Genomic DNA, 16225 nt, shown 5'->3' on the forward strand with positions numbered 1-16225 from the left:
CTGTGTTAAAAAATGCCAAGTAAAATTATATCTCATTCACTGCTTTATGCTATACCTTCTTTTGTTCAGATCCAATTAGTGAAAGCTTGTTCTTCATTTATCATACTTTTAGCTGATTATGTTAGGCATTACAATAGTTCTCTAGCTTTCCTTGACAATGTTTGCACCATCAGTGTTACATTTATGGTTGAGGAGGCTCTTTCATCTTAACCCTCTATTCCAACCAGTTCAGGGGGAAAAGTACATATGATTACTCTTGCTCAGACAAAACTTCTTTGCTTGTTTTCTCATATCAAAAATAATTCCGCCAGATGTTTTAATTCAAAAAAAAATCTGAATTTTACTGGTCCTTCCCCACTTTACCTATTCAAGTGTAAAGAACCAGTGTTTTGAAAGCCGAACACTGCAGTTAAAAAAACCAACAAAACTCAGCATTTTGAACAGTATACAACTTTTTTTCTCTGCTTTCCCCAAAATAACAGATGCAATCAAAGAGTATTAGCCACTATTTTCAAGAACCTGAAAGCATCCATTATGATCTATTTTATTCAGTACCACATAAGCAACTGTAATGCTTTATGGGGATCTCAGCAGCCATTTTGTCAGGCTGTTTTTCCCACCAGTTCACACACCCTCCCACCTCCACAAAACTAAGTGCAATTCAATCCCATTTAACACCATTTCCAGGTATCTGTAAATTTGCATTAATACAGAAGCATCCAAAGGTCTCTAAAGTCATCTATCTCATTTTAAGTTTTGTTAATGTTCTCTTTCCTGTCACCATAGCAATATTAACATATAAAAATCCTTCATGTCTTTGGTCATTTTTAACATTAATAGCACAAAACAGTATATTTTGTTCTTTGTATTCTCCCTCTTCAGGTAAGCTTTATTTGGTTCTCATCAAGTTGTTCCATTTTTGCCACATTCCCAGTTTATAACAGTCCTCTCTGCTGCTTCCTCCTCATAACACCAAAGTTTAAATTCCTTTAAATCAAAATTCCTTTGTGCTCTTACAGTTTAGTTACTAGTTTCATCTATTAATGGTAAGTATGTCCAGATTGATATGCTCTAACAGCATACTCAAGACATTTGCCATGGTGCTCCACAGAAACTAAGTGTGAAGAACAAGAAAAAGCTGTTTCATGAAAGCTTATATGCATTTTGTTTATTCCCACCACCTCTATTCAGCACTGGAAAGTCCACAATTTCAGTAATCTGAAAATTTAAAGAAAAAAAGAAAAGTCAAAGAAATCAAAAATAAAGCTCTAGGATAAGATAACTCAAAAATCTTGTAGTACTTTCATTCAAAGAGAATTATTTTAAGACTGTGTATACAATTCCTATACAAACAGTGAAAATGCCTGCTTGAATCATTTATGCATATCACTAGATAAGGAGTAAATTAGAATCTATCACTGAAGAGCTTGAATTGCTAAATACCTTGTGATACCTGTTTTCTTTGTCACCTTAAATATCTAGTGAGCATGCTGAAGGAACTTTGCTTCTGTTCAATTTCAGTTGTGTTTTCAAACAGTATGACAAAACCAGAGAGTCCGCAACAGACTGACTGCACTGCCCTCCTTTTACAGTTATATTGGCTACAATTCATTCATAAAGAGTATCAGCCTACCTGCTTTTCAGTGAGTAGCTATACAGATGACAAGTATTGTAATAAGGGGTTCTAACTACATCTCAAAGGTTACTCCAAGTTCTAAGCATAAAATTTATCTACTGTAGCTAGTGCTACTTTTAAACATGTTAATAAAAAACTATTTTTGTAAGATATCCCGACCTACTTGGGTTACTTAAAACCCAGTCCCCCTATTTTCAGTCGAGACAAACAGTGTTAGGATGGGCACCTAGAAATAGCTGTAAAGACATGCAGTTGAACTGTCTTTGGTTCAATGACCATCATTATCAGGGTAGCTGCCTATCATACTCATTGCTTTTGCAATAGAAGCCATGAAGGAGTGAGATATCCTGTCAAGCACAAAATCAAAAGAATACTAACAACTCTCTTGCAGCATCACATCACTAAGCAAACACATTTTCCCTCGTTCCATGAGGACAGAGGTTCCTTTGGCAGGTTACATCAGCTCCTGAGTATGACTTCAGAATGTTTGACATTTTGCTATGACTGGTACAACCAGGAAGGATGCTGTTGATGAAACACTGGACAGAATTATGGACAACTATTGTTGTTGACTTTATTGTAAGTAACAGAGTAAAAGAATTCAGCCTGTGGACTCATCTATCAAGGTCATCCAAAACGACAATCACACGCATCACTGCAATGGGCCAGGACATTCCCACCATGAAAAACTAGAAGTACCCAAGTCATTAAAACAGACAACATTAAGTAAACTCTTTCTCAGTGTAAGCACACAAGGCAGTGACTGAAGGATCTATGGTAGACATAAACAACATGTCCAATTAGACCCAAAAAACTAGTTTGGACTTCATACCACTACCTTAACTACATAGAATAGTTTTTCAAGTAGCCTTCCTCTCATTTTCCTTTAAATACACCTGGAGCTTCTTCAATGCACACAGCTAATGCTTAACCTCATACAGATAAGTTTGGCCAGCCTTTAGGTAAGGCTCCAGAGCTAAGCAGACACTACATCACCCTTACAGCATTTGTTAGAGCCTCATCTCTTGTCCATAAACTCAAAATGGCAGCATCCCCTCTAACATACAATGTTATCTTTATGAACTACCATGAGTATACCAATGCATTTCTGAGATACCAGCTTGGATTTTTTTTTTCTCTTGGGAACTATTACAAATTAAAGACCCTATTTGTATTTTAAAGCTAAGACAGCACTGTAGATCAAAGCAGCATAGATATATTTTCAATTTCTTTTTTGCAATGCACTATTTGTACACCCTTCCCCCTAAGGTCATGAGTTGTACTTTTTCATGCCATTCTTACTCTTATTGTGTTCTTCAGTCTTGGTTTATACTTAATGCTTTCAGATCTTGTCACAATCTCCAGTTCATAGCAGAATCCATACAATCAACAGACACACTGGAGAGAACACCAATTCATTTTCTCAAGTCTATTATGGACTGTTGAAAGAACATGTGGGGTTTTTTTAAGAGCTTTTTAAGTCTAGTTTCAGGATGAATTCATGCCAGTGAAAAGGCTATGCAGTGCTGCTAAACAGTGAATCCATTTAAACTAACAGCAGATACTATATACATAAGATGGAATTCAAGTACCCATCAGCATGCTTCAGTTTTACTAGGGGAATCACAGATCATAGAGAGTAGTTTGTATTCATATTCACATAACCCTTGGCTTCCAGAAGAATTAGAATGTATCATGATGTCTGACATCCACCCATGAAGAATTCATTTCACAGCCCACTGTGCACCCACAAGCTACTACATTACCAGTTATGGCTACCAGTTGAAATCCAGACCACGTGTACTTGCCATACACCTCAAAGAAAGAAATACATGGCATAAAAACCATCAGGAGAGCATTTCAGAAAGTCTCATTTCAGTCCTTGCTCAATCTACAGCCTATTCATACAAGCTGAGCTGGTCATGTAGTAATAGAACCACAAAGGGACTCAGACAAAAGCTACGTCAAAGTCCAAAACTCCCAACAGCTCCTACCGTTCATTTAACTCTGAAAACACCCGAGTTCTAACTACTTTCAGATTTCATGAACCATGTCTGTTTTTCTAATGTTGAGTAACTCACCACTTATATTCACAAGTCCTGTCCTGCACAAAATACACTTTTTTTTTCCTGGTAGCTTGACTGAGTGACTTCTTATTAAATCATAATACAGGAGTTTAACTCCCCTCCAGATTTCAACAAACTTTCCTGGGACATGGGGGCATCCATGGTCATTTCTCCTGTAGCAGTTCTTGCAGGCAAGGAACAATACTGTGTTCTCTCTAGTCAGCAAGAATATGCAAGTATGACTACAATTGCTTTTACACCACACAAGAAATTATGCTGTTGTTGTCATGAATGATAATGAAGAGACTACAAAACCTGAAAATGGGCAATACAGGTACCATACTTGTTTAAAAAGCCATTTTACCACCTTTCTGCTATGCTGCTGAATACTGAAGGCACATCAATAGCCTCATCGAATGGAACAGCTCCATTAAGCCTGTTTAGCATACCTGGTACCAGGGGACATTTCTCTGGAAAGTGCAAAGTAATGAAAGATTTACCAGACACAGGAAAAACTTACACTAAGCTCTATACCTTCTTCTAGGATCCACTCTTCATTGCCTTTTTGTGCATATTAGCAAAACAAAATCTAGGTTTCACTGCTATTCTCACACTTGTTGCCCACATCTACCTGTGTGCATATGTATCTAGCTTAATCTACACAAAGAGAAAGGTAGCATTTACAGAAACACAGAAGAGTTCACAGAAAAAAATGCTAAATACTTATCCAATCTTTCCTCCACCTAGCTATCTCCACACACTTCAAGAACACAGAGAAAAAGGACATATAAAAAGACACCTCAGAATTGCCAACATGCCCACAACAATAATCAATAAGACTGCATAACAGCTACAAGTCTTGCTGAATTAATAAAATCTCATCTACCACTTGAATTAAGTAGTACTCACAGCATTGGCGTCGACATCGCTGTGTATGGCAACTGTTTTAATCCCCATCTTCTTACATGTTTTGATGACCTACCACACAAGAAGTGACAATTACCAATATTTAAATACCAATACTTGTAGAATTAAATATTAAAAAATGAAAATGTTACATACTTACTCGGCATGCAATCTCTCCTCTGTTGGCAATAAGCAGTTTTTCAAAAGTCTGAAGGGAAAAGAACAATAAGCGTATTGAGAAATAAGCAATACAAGTTTTTCTCCCTTCAGAAACACGCATTCTTTTCCCCTCCACTTCCACTAAAACCATGGTTTATCCATGAGCTTATAATTCTGAGATCACCTACTTGTAACAGAGTTCTCCTGATTTAAATGATGATATAACAAACAGCGTGTTATACTATATCTACCTAGCACACACACAGGTTCAGAAGGAAAAGGCTTTGACTACTCACACCAACATTCCTTGATCTCCTTGCCAACTAGAACCCTACAGCAGCTCTAGAAGGCAGTCAAACCCAGAGAAGGGGTGCAGGCAGTTTTATGTTGCCTGCAAGCAGCACTGATACATGCTGGCACTATACAGGTACAATGCTAGCAGGTACAGTGGTCACTATCCATAACCAGTATAGATGACCTGGAACACAATTCAATTATGGGAACCCTTTAAAAGGCATTCCAATCATAAGGAAGAGAAGCTCCACCATGCCTAGGTCATGGAGGATAAAAGACTAACAGTTTGACCCTGAACAGGCATACCTGCTGAGCTGTACCAGCCTTGCCCCTTCTCCTCTCTGAGCCTCACCTGAAGAACTCGGCAAAATCCTGCATGGCCATCAGGACATTGTTACACACTAAATATTAAGTAGCATCTGCAATGCAACAGAATAGCAAATCAAACTTCCTACTCATCTGAAAATCACTGTCACCTTTCACATTAGAATGCACTAATGTTGCAAATGTACCTTCAACACTTCTGTGTTATGCCTGTAAGAGGGGATAGCAAGCTGTTGGAAGTCAATAAGCCTTACACCCTTTCCCATTAAGAAAAGAGTGCCAGAGCAGCACAGCAGAAAAGTCTCATTGCTGGGAGTGAGGCTTATTGCTGTCATGGGCCTTGCTACTAAACACAGGTGCACTTTGGAGCTGCACCTGCTCGCTTCTAAATACAGACTGCCACTGAAAGGGACTGTCTTGGGTGACACACACACACCCCACTGCTTTCCACACCCCAGACCACAGGCAGGCAGCTCCAGGACACATCACAAGTTTAAAACAGTAATTGAACATTCCTACTCTACCTCCCATGCTCCAAATGAAAAACATACAACAGGGAACCAGCAGGACTGTCTCCTTCAGGGGCAGTCTGCAGTCATACCACATCAAGTTTACCAAACGATACCCAAAGACATTTGACAGCTAGCCTTCCTCCACTACACCAAACAGCTCATTTTCATAAGGACTAGGGGAAGAGGAGGCATTACTCCCACAACAAATAAATCATTTACTAGCCTCACAGTCATTAGCTAATTTAAGAAAGGCAAGACAGGTTCCAGAGGAGAGGAAGGAACACTGCGAAACCCCAACAGGAACTGCTATTGACAGACTAGACCACATTATTTGCTCTACACTCCAGAGAAACTCAAGGTGCCCTTGACCAAATTTACTTTTTCAAAGTCAGGGCTGAGCTGACATCACATGACCAGTTTAAAAATACTACCACGTGATAACACCATACAGAAATTAAGTGATAAGAAACCCCTCCAGGTGAGAGCTGCAGCAAGCTTATACAGTAAATTCAGCCAGATCTGCTAATACCACTGCCCAGTGCACAGGCACATCTGACTCAGACAGATCTTAAGCAAGCTCAATTATTAGAGGTACAAATACTTTAAGAACACCACAGGGGCTAGCAACTTTTTTGAAGAGATTTTAGATGGTCATCTGGTCTAAAAAGATTATCAACATGATAATACAAACTGCTCCTGAATCTAAATTTCAGCATAAAGATTTTTAGGCATACAGTCTTTAGGGGAATTAAAAAAATACTCCCAAATACCTGGTTCTGACAAGTGTAATGACTCAAGTTCATCATCAACCTAGCTCTTGGTACATAAAAGCTATTTTATTAATCAGCTATGGTTGCAGTGCAAGACTTTCAATATCAAGATAAGAATATTTAACATTCATTTCAATTTTTCAATTCTAGTCTCTGTCTAAAGACACAGATTAGACTCAAGTCCAGCACAACAAAAAAAAATTAATTATACTGCTTCAGAGTAACATTTTTTCATATCATTTCCACTAATTAGGCTGAAAAGGTGTCACATGAAAGTCTTGTCATCACAAAGACAGTGTAAGTGTTTTTCTGGTTTGTTTTGTTCACTGTCCCTTCTGCTGTCTGTAGTAGTCACTGGTTGAAATGACACAGCTCCTAGTTGAGAGAAACCAAATACTCTAAATATAATGGCCTAAAAATAATTATGCATTTAGAAAAGCAAGGGGACCTTAATTAGGCAAGAACCTTAAGAAAAAGAAATCTTCTGAAAAAAACCTGTAATGCTACAGTTCAAGGTACACACTGATTTTCCCCATTTCCTAATGGAAATTGTTAATTGTTAATTGCTTCTACACTGGTGTATAAGGACAAGCCCAGCAGTCCTGAATTGTTGGCATTCTTGCCTTCAAATATTAGCATACCTTCAGTCACATTATTTTTCCAAGTGTGTTACTTCAGATGCCACGCCAAGACAATCCTCCAGAAGGAAAGTTTTTCTTGGCTCACAACTGTAAATTGAGATTACTACTGCACAGCTCCCAAGATGAGGATTTACTATTCTCTGCAGGCCTTAAAGGCCCATCTTTTTCCAGGGTCTGAAGTTCTTCCCCCCATGCCAGGTCATCTACCAATCATGCTGCCACTGTTACAGAGTTTTGTTTCCACAAACAGTTTTTGGCTAGTCTAGCTCCTGAGTGTTTTAACAGGCCCATTACCACCCCCACTATGAAAAACATTAACAGTTGTTTCATAATTATAACGTGTTCAGGCCAGTATGCAACTTTCCCAAGCTCACAATCATTTATTAAGCCTTTTGGGATACACTCAAAGTAGTGTCCAATCTTGCTTGACAAGTATCCTGCAAAAGCAACTTTTTTTTGGTTTAGAAAGAAAAACATGCTAGTAAAGCAGTGACAGGTTATACCAAGAGAAGTACCATTGTTAGTAGCAGCTAAAAGAAGAGGGCAGCTTAAAAACCCAAATGTCAGTATTGCAGTAAGATGTCGAAAAGAAAACATGCACCATACTACTTACCTTTTCATTTGGATCATACACAGATGAATAGAATTTATGTGAAGTTATAAGGCACCATCTTGAACACAGTGTTTCCCACTACAGAAGAAACAGGGAGTTAAGCCTGTTACAGTATGTCATTCCATAAAAACATTTCATACACTGACATCTCAAGGAAACTTACATACTCTTTCATTCCCTCACCAAGTGGATTAAAGCTCATAGACAACTGCCCTTCTCCAAGCAAACACCCACAAACAGTAACCAGAAAAAATTCAGAAGCTCTAGATATGAGGTCATCAGCTTAAGCATAACTTCTTTTATAATATACTCTCTACTATACCATCTTCTTTCCTTCTTGGTCTAAGAAATACCTACAAGAAAATCTCAAAAGAGCATGCATGCATATGTCTGTGCAACGTGTTGATGGGGAGAAGCCTTCACTGCTGGGGAACTGTTGGGCATACAGCAGGCAGTAGACTGTGCCCATACACAAGGGAGAAGTAGAACAGACTTCAGATGCTAAGCTCTGAGTGTTCCCTATCCCAGGCTCCGGACAGCAGTCTGAGAAAAAGAGGTCTTTTTCCCTTAGACTTCTGCTCTGAACCAACTTCTACACAGACAGTTCCTATAGCTTGACATTTTTGCACAACACAGGAAAAAGTGGTATACACACACTATTTCAAAGAAAACACAATGGATTATATCATAGATTTGTAAGTTAATCAAAAAGAAGACTCCGATGGATATTACTTAAGGAAGTCATTTCACAACATAATGGCAGTTAGCCATAAACAAAAATAATCATACAGATAAAATGATACCACATTAAAGATGCATCAATATAGACAGCTCTGGCAAAGTCTTAATCACCCACTTGGAAACAAAAACACTATAAAAAGCCTTAATAATAGATATTGTCTAGTAGGAAGCACAAAACAGCAGTGACAGAACTGCCAGAACTCAGAATCCGTCAATTCCATCTGAAAGAACTGTTTTCAAAAGTTGCAGAAATCTGAGGAAGTAGTAGAAAGTAAAGGCTGTCCTGTGAAAAGATTGGAAAAAGATACAAATATGATCTACATCAGAAAAATAGTGCAAAAAATAAGGAAACATATGTTCAAATAAAGAGCTTAGAGAATTCAGTTGCACCTTCCACAAGGGTAGTGAACTTAAGACAGTTCAAAAATTGATCAAAATTTAAGTTTACTGTAAGCTCATACTGATTTTGAAGTAATAGTGGCCATCAGTAACTGGAATGTGAACACTCCCTATACAGCCCTCTAGCCTGATTAAGCTTGAAAATACTTCTCATGTTGCATCACAGAAAGCAGAAACCAGCCAAGGATTGAGAAGGCCATCACATTTGTAATGCAGCTGATCTTTTAATGTTATAAAAGAAAAACAATATATTTCAACACAAGTAAAGGAAGCCTTAGAGCCATACCATCTCTTGCCAGCTCCAACCACGCTTCATGAACAGAAAGCTGCTATAATTACACAAACGGTTTAGTTGCCAGTTACTAGCGGCAGACATAGCATACACTGTTCCTAGATAATCCACCTATGCTTAATTCTTCCAAACGATTCACATGGTTTAATTTTTCTCAAACTAAAAAAGGTTAGTGGAAAGCAACAGTTTCACTCAACTGTTTCCCATTCAGTTTTGTTTGTTTTGGTGGGGGTTTTTGCTTCTTTTATTTCTTTCACTTCATTCCTCAAAGATAAAATCCAAATCAACCTGAAGCACAAATCATTTGATATGCTAGAATCAAATCTGCTAGAGGTTTCTTTGGTTTTTTGGTCTGTTTTTTTTTTTTGCAGGAGTATATTATTCTTCATCTGAGGGTGTGACAGTACAATCTGTTTCAGGCACTAAAGAGATGGAGTAAAGGACAGAATTCTGCAAGCTGCAATCACAGCTGCCAGCTGATCATTATCCCAAGTTTACAGCAAAATTGTTACATCTTCAATGACTGTACTGTGATCTAGATATAGTGAGAGGGCAGAGGAAGGATATGTAGAGAGGCAGCAGAGCACACTCTCCAGCTCCAGAGTACACATGGTTAAGCAGATTGAGTCCCCCTCCTCAGAAACACTGTTAACAGAAGTGCTTGAGAGACCACAAATAGTCTAAAGAAGGTCATACAGGACACACACAAACTCTCCTCGAGTTAATGTTATTCACTGGAGAAAGTGCATTTTAAGGGTCAGTGGGGCTAATCTAAATACTTGCAGTTAGAAAAGCTTCTGAACTTTCTTGTAAATACCTTTCATACAAAACTAGTTTTGGGTGCCCGTGAGAAGCCAGAAGAGCTATGTACAGGAAACTGGAAGGAAAGGCTATGATGGGGGAAATTAGTTATCATTAAACTTCGCCATCTTGGGGGGAGGCGGGGGGAAGAAAAAAAAAAAAAGGCCCTGTTAAAACTTTTTATGCAGAAAGAACAAAATTACCAAGCAATTAAAAAAACTTTAAACCATACTCAGCTCTGGTTTTAAACTATAGAATTGGACAGATTCCATATAAAAATCTTGTAATGGCCTAACCTAATTATGTACCCATGTTTAAAAAATTTAACTGCCTCCTCTCATACACACAAGCAAGTCACTGAGAAAGCCAGGTTCAGCTCTGAATCGAGTACTTGTGGGGCAATTTCCTAAAACAAATCAAGCATATTGCCCAACTCAGATGTTAAGTCTCAACTCTAGTTCACAGCTTTTAAAAGAAGGGTTTCTATATGTCTCTATACCAATATACACTAAGGTTTAAGAGCTTGCATCCACTTTAAGAAATATGTCTTTAGAGGTCTACCCTAGCCAATATGAGCAATTGAATAATTACTTTAAAATAAACAAGCATTTTGTACATAATGCATATCTAAGGCCACAGTAAGGAATGTTACTAAATTGCATCTCCAACCCCACAGCTATGCAGGTATCATCATCAACCCCCAGGCTCCCAAGCTCCTGCCACAGGTAGGTTAAGAGCTACACCAAACCCCCAAAGACCTCTCAAACCAACAACCCAGCAAAGCCAATGTAATTCTCAAGCTATATCCTTAATTGGCTGCCTCCCCAAACCACACATACCCCAGCTATTCTACCTTACATAGACATTTCCTCAGAACACAGCCCAGAGAGCTCAGCTTGACCTAAAGACTTCCTTGTATCTTGTAAAACTAGGAGAGGGCAGCAGAGTCATCTGGGATAACCTATTTTTGTCATGATTTGTTACTTCCATTTGATAAAGATTTTGACTCTTGAAAGCCCAAGAATGCAGGCTATTCATTTATGAGAATCTGTCAATCCTGGACTTCTGCATTTGGCTTAGAGTTTCCCACGTATAGCAAATTTTTGGAAAACTTCAAGTATCAGTGGTGTATTTTAGAGAAGCATCCTGCTTTGTCTATTATTAATTGCAAAATAGCCAAACTGACCTACAACAGCTGTAACAGTTATAAAATAACTTCACATAAAAAAAACCCTCAAACTACAGAGTACCTTGTAGAACAGTATGCCCACTGCACACTGTCACTTTGAGACCTCACAGACAAGCTGCCTCCCCTTGGGCACCCAACCCTAGGAAACCTCCTGAGGTGGTTTAAGGACACAGCATACAACAGCAAAACAGAAAATTAACTTATTATTTAGATATGGCTTATATGTGTGTTTTTAAATGTCTACATGCCCTCATGGAGGAAGGAAATCTCCCTGCCATGCTGGTCAGCTTGTAAATAACCCATTGATACTGAGCTTTATAGGCAGAAAAGGTCTCAGTGTTGAAACGGAGACAGAGTTCCAGATTTCAGGCAGGAAAAGCATCATATATCAATATTTGCTGTAAGAAGTCTAGTATGGGAAGGAATGTGTATTTTAGCATTAGTAGAAAATACAGTAAGCAATACCCAATAGTAACAGCCAGACTAGCACATTTCTTTTCACTATACAAATTCTTCTACCTCTCCTAAGATTTTTGCCCCTACACTTCCAGAGACTCAGGTGTAAGATACACCACAAAGATAAAGGGGTTATTCTCATGGTATCTAGTATTAGCCATCAGTATTCCTGAGTAGTTATAAAACTAACTACAATTATTATTTCTTTTTTCATGTTTTGATTACACAGCAACTGTTCCCAAATTTCAACTCCTCTGACAACAATTTCCTGTGAGTGGAACTCTACTCATGGGGTAGGTATAAAGCACATAAGCAGACACCTCCACATGACTGCAAGACTTTTAATCTATAAGGCTGAAAACACTGCTTCATAATACAATACTGTACAAATCTCATAAACGGGAAGGGAAACATAACACTTCTATATTTCTTTTCTCTAAGGAAGCACTTTCCCTTCCTTTGTATGCTCAGAGTGATGAACAGCCAAGCCCCTGTAACTGCAAGCAGATTCTCCTGAAGCCATCTGCAAACACAGCTGTGGTACAAGGCTCTGTAATGCACACTGCACTTCACAGTTCCTTCCCTCTGACCAGACTGACAAACACCCACGATTCCAAGAACAGGAAATCTCTTTCATATTGGCCAACACAGCATACAAACTACAAACAAGGAAACACTATCCACCTAAGGCTATTTTTTTAAGCTCAATCATTCCTATATGCAGGTAGCTTCTCCTCTGTGCCAGTCCCTAAAGCTTGTATAGTGAAACAGGCATGGGAATGCAACCAGCTGAGAAGCTACTCACAAGGAGTGGGAAAAACAGTCTCAGCCAGATTTCAGTCTAGCTTATCCTAGATATCCACGCAGTACTGCTGGCACAAGTTGGAGGGAGGCAGGAGCAGCCTGTGATCAAGACCTAGCAGCTGCAGAAAGTTGGAACAGTTCCTAATAGCAGCAGCCTTAAGAGGTCCAGTAAGGCTGGCTGGCACCTGTGAAACAGATCACAGTACTGTAACAATCTATGCAAGCTGGGGACAGACAAAATAAATTAAAACAGTGTTTCAGAACAAGAGTAACATTTTTTTACCCAACGTAGACTTTAATGAACTCAATTTTTGCCTTTCAAAACTTTTTGTAGTACTTTTTGCCCACAGTACATAGCACACACCTTGCCTACAAATTCCAAAAAGCTACTCCTGGAACCAGAAATCTCTACCTGAATTACACTTTAAGAGTGCTTGCCAGTACTAAAATCCATACTTTACATACTAGAAACAATCACTAAACTCCAGAAGTTTGTGGCTACATTCATCTCCACAAATTGGCCATCATTTGACCTCCCTTCCCTAGTGGCAAATGATATGCAGCCTTGCTATCCCATCAGCCTGATACTTCTGCACTTATGAACAAGGGTGAAAATATTTCCCTGGAATAACAGCATGCTAAAAATAACATGAGAGAAGAGAGCAAGGAGCTCCCACTGTACAGATAACTTCCAGGACTTTAAAATGTTGGGTGCACAGATGGCAGAGAAACTTTCCATATATTTAATTCAATTACTAGAAAACTTATCTACACTGATAAAATTGATACCAGCAGCTTAATCTTGAAGTCATGATGTATAGTATCTATCACTTCATTTTACATTATTTTAAACAGTCCAGCAGCTCTCTCAAAAGTTTCATGACTGAAATATCAAAAGCCATGTCTCACTCATTCTCTAATTACAGTCTTCTTTCAACGTCAGGTTTTCTCACAGCTCCAGAAGTGCAAAGCACTCAAAATGAAATTTGGGTTATTTTCTAAGCAGAACCCATTCTGCATAAAACCTAAACAGAAGTGACAGGCACTACATTAGAAACAGAGTGAAGAGTCAAATCCCCATCTCAGTGTTTCTGCACCATTCTCACATCCTTTATTGATTCCCACATGAAAGCAACACAGGAAGTTAAGGACATCTCAGTAGCTACTAGCCCTTGCAAAAATTGTTGGAGTTCCGAACACAGTCACATTTGAAGATGTCAGTTTATTATTTGTCTGTGTTAGCAAAACATTAAAGAATGTATGAAAGCAATATCCATGCAAATTCATTTTATTAGCAGTTTCCCAGTATACTGTTGTCTTGATGGTGACCTTCAGGGCTAGAAATCACTTCAGTGATATAACTCATGAGTGTTATTAAAAACATTTTGTTTTACAGAGGTGCCACTAATGCAACATTTTCAATACTGCACGCACTGGTGCTGTCAGACAAGACCCTTGAGATGCCAGGGAGAAGGAAACAAAGTAGGCCTTTTACAGGCTCCAAAGGACTGACATCAGTCTTAGAACTACTTAGTAGGAAGAGCAGAAGCCTTCCACATCCTCATGGCTACCAAAAACAAAGATGCCAAACAGGATGGGCCCTCTGTTAATGTGAAGTCATCTCCAGTTAAACAACTTTGGTTTTCAAAAAGCTTCTCTTATGTATACCTTCACAGGAAAACAGGTTTACCATATACATATTTCCTAAGGAAAGATACTTGGGTAAAACATATGCTGTTTTCCTCTTTAATCCTTTTTCAAAATTCCCTGCCCACAGAAACCACCTCTTTTACATGATTCCTAGAAACAGGTGAGGAGTTCCTTACAGTATTGCTATGAGGCAACATTCCTAGAGAAGCCTATCCCACATGCTCAGGCGTGCACTTTCTGTAAAACATGGCATTCTTCTCCATTGGAACACTACACAAATTTTCCTTTTCAGGAAATAAAAAAACCAAAATCTGTAAATTCTTTCTACAGTAAACAATTAGAAGTATGTTACACTACTTTTCCCATAAAGAAACTAACTGCAGTGTCATTCAACTGTTACACAACACAATGTGCAAATGCTGTTTGTTCTTATATAAAACAGTATCTTTCTCTTAATACGCTCTGTAGAAATAACAGAGACGAAAACACAGCAGGTGCCTCAGTGAAGTTACTCCACAGGCTACAGAATAAGGTTTTCTAAATAATTTCAGGTCTTCATCAAAAACACTGGTATGTTTCTGCAACGAGTTTATTGCTTTTTCATGACAAGAAAGAGAGAAAACCACAGTAAAGCTGCAAGTAACAGCTGAAAGCACCATAAGTGTCTGGGGTAAAGGGGGAGGTGGAGGGAATGGGGGCAGGGGGTAAGAGAACTCCTTTCTCTGTTAGCCAACATTTTACAACTACAAATAGCACAAAACGACCCTCTTCCCCCGAGTTTTCATAAGCGTGTGTTTAACAGAGGGAAAGGGCGGAAGGAAACTGAAATCACAGAACCTCAGAATCAATCAGGTCAAAAGAGACCTCTGAAAAATCATCGAGCCAAACCCATGGCCAAAGACCATCACGTCAAGCAGACCACGGCACCGAGTGACACGGCCAGTCTTTCCAAGAACACCGCCGGGGACGCTGACTCCACCATCCTAAAGTATCGCACAACCCGGCTCACCAGCAGAAAATTAATTAAAACAAATAATAATAAATCACGGTCTGCTGGCAGCTCGCCGCCGGGACACAGCCAGGAAGGGCCTCTTGTGTGCTGGGAGCCCGCCGGCACAGCAGCCAGGCTCCACAGCCCGCGGCAGCCGCCCGCCCCCGGCCGGCACTCGCCCACCACCCCGGCCGCGGCCCCGCACACACGGAGCTGCCCGCAGCCGCTCAGCCGGCCGGGGAAGCTCCTCGGGGGAGACACCATCCCCCCCGCCCTCCCGCACACGGAACAGCCCCCGCCCGGCGACCCCATCCCCGGGGAGCCTCCACCACCCGCAGCTCGGTGCCCCCAGGCCGCCGGCACTCCCGCGCGGGCCCCGAAGGCGACGCTCACCCCCGGCAGCCGCGCCCGCCGGCCGCCGCAGCGCAGGAGCGCAGCCAGCGCCATGTCCGCGGCCGCCGCTGCCCGGCCGCCCTTTCACCCGCGCCGCCGGGGCCGGGCCGCGCGCAGCCAATCCCGGCGCGCGCCCGCCCGCCGGGGGCGGGGAGGGGCGCGAGGGGCCCGCCGCGCGCCGCACGCGCCCCTCGGGGTCGCGCTTGCGCGTGCCGCTCCGGGCGCGGCTGCGGCGGCCTCTGCGCGCGCCCGGCGCGTGGGGCTGACCCCGGCGGGAGCGCGCCCTGTGCGCGCGCCCGGAGCCACAGGACATTCCCGGCTGGAAGGGACCCGCTAGGGTCATCCAGGGCCAGCCGCTGGCCCGGCACAGGACAGCCCCCGAGGCACAGCACGTGCCTGAGAGCATTGTCCAAACGCTTCCTGAGCTCTGTCCGCCTGGCACTGTGACCTGGGGTGCCTGTTCCGGGGCCCAGCCGCCCTCTGGGTGAAAAACCTTTCCCGACATCCAGCCTAAACCGCCCCTGACACAGCTCCGTGCCGGTACCCTGCCCGTGTGGGGCTGCCTGCGCCTGTGCCCCGGCCAGGAGC

The 16225-nt window shown here is 41.0% G+C and overlaps 1 protein-coding gene across 7 annotated transcripts in view; it reads right to left on the minus strand.

The window, feature by feature from the left end:
• PCCA (propionyl-CoA carboxylase subunit alpha) overlaps positions 1-15776 on the minus strand; it is a 269372-nt gene extending 253596 nt beyond the window's left edge. For 4 of the 7 annotated variants that reach the window (XM_064408352.1, XM_064408356.1, XM_064408351.1 and 1 more), the window contains exons 1-4: positions 15638-15776; positions 7922-7999; positions 4769-4816; positions 4612-4680 (exon numbers count right to left, since the gene is read on the minus strand). In XM_064408352.1, coding sequence (XP_064264422.1) covers positions 4612-4680; positions 4769-4816; positions 7922-7999; positions 15638-15691 — 249 coding nt within the window. In that variant the 5' untranslated portion in view covers positions 15692-15776. Of the gene's footprint in view, positions 1-4611; positions 4681-4768; positions 4817-5367; positions 5481-7921; positions 8000-15637 lie in introns of those variants that run through there. The other 3 variants (XM_064408354.1, XM_064408355.1, XM_064408353.1) reach the window with 3 other exon arrangements.
• Between the last annotated feature and the right edge of the window lie 449 nt (positions 15777-16225).

This window comes from Passer domesticus, chromosome 2, assembly GCF_036417665.1.
Source record: "Passer domesticus isolate bPasDom1 chromosome 2, bPasDom1.hap1, whole genome shotgun sequence".
NCBI classification, from domain to species: Eukaryota; Metazoa; Chordata; class Aves; order Passeriformes; family Passeridae; genus Passer; species Passer domesticus.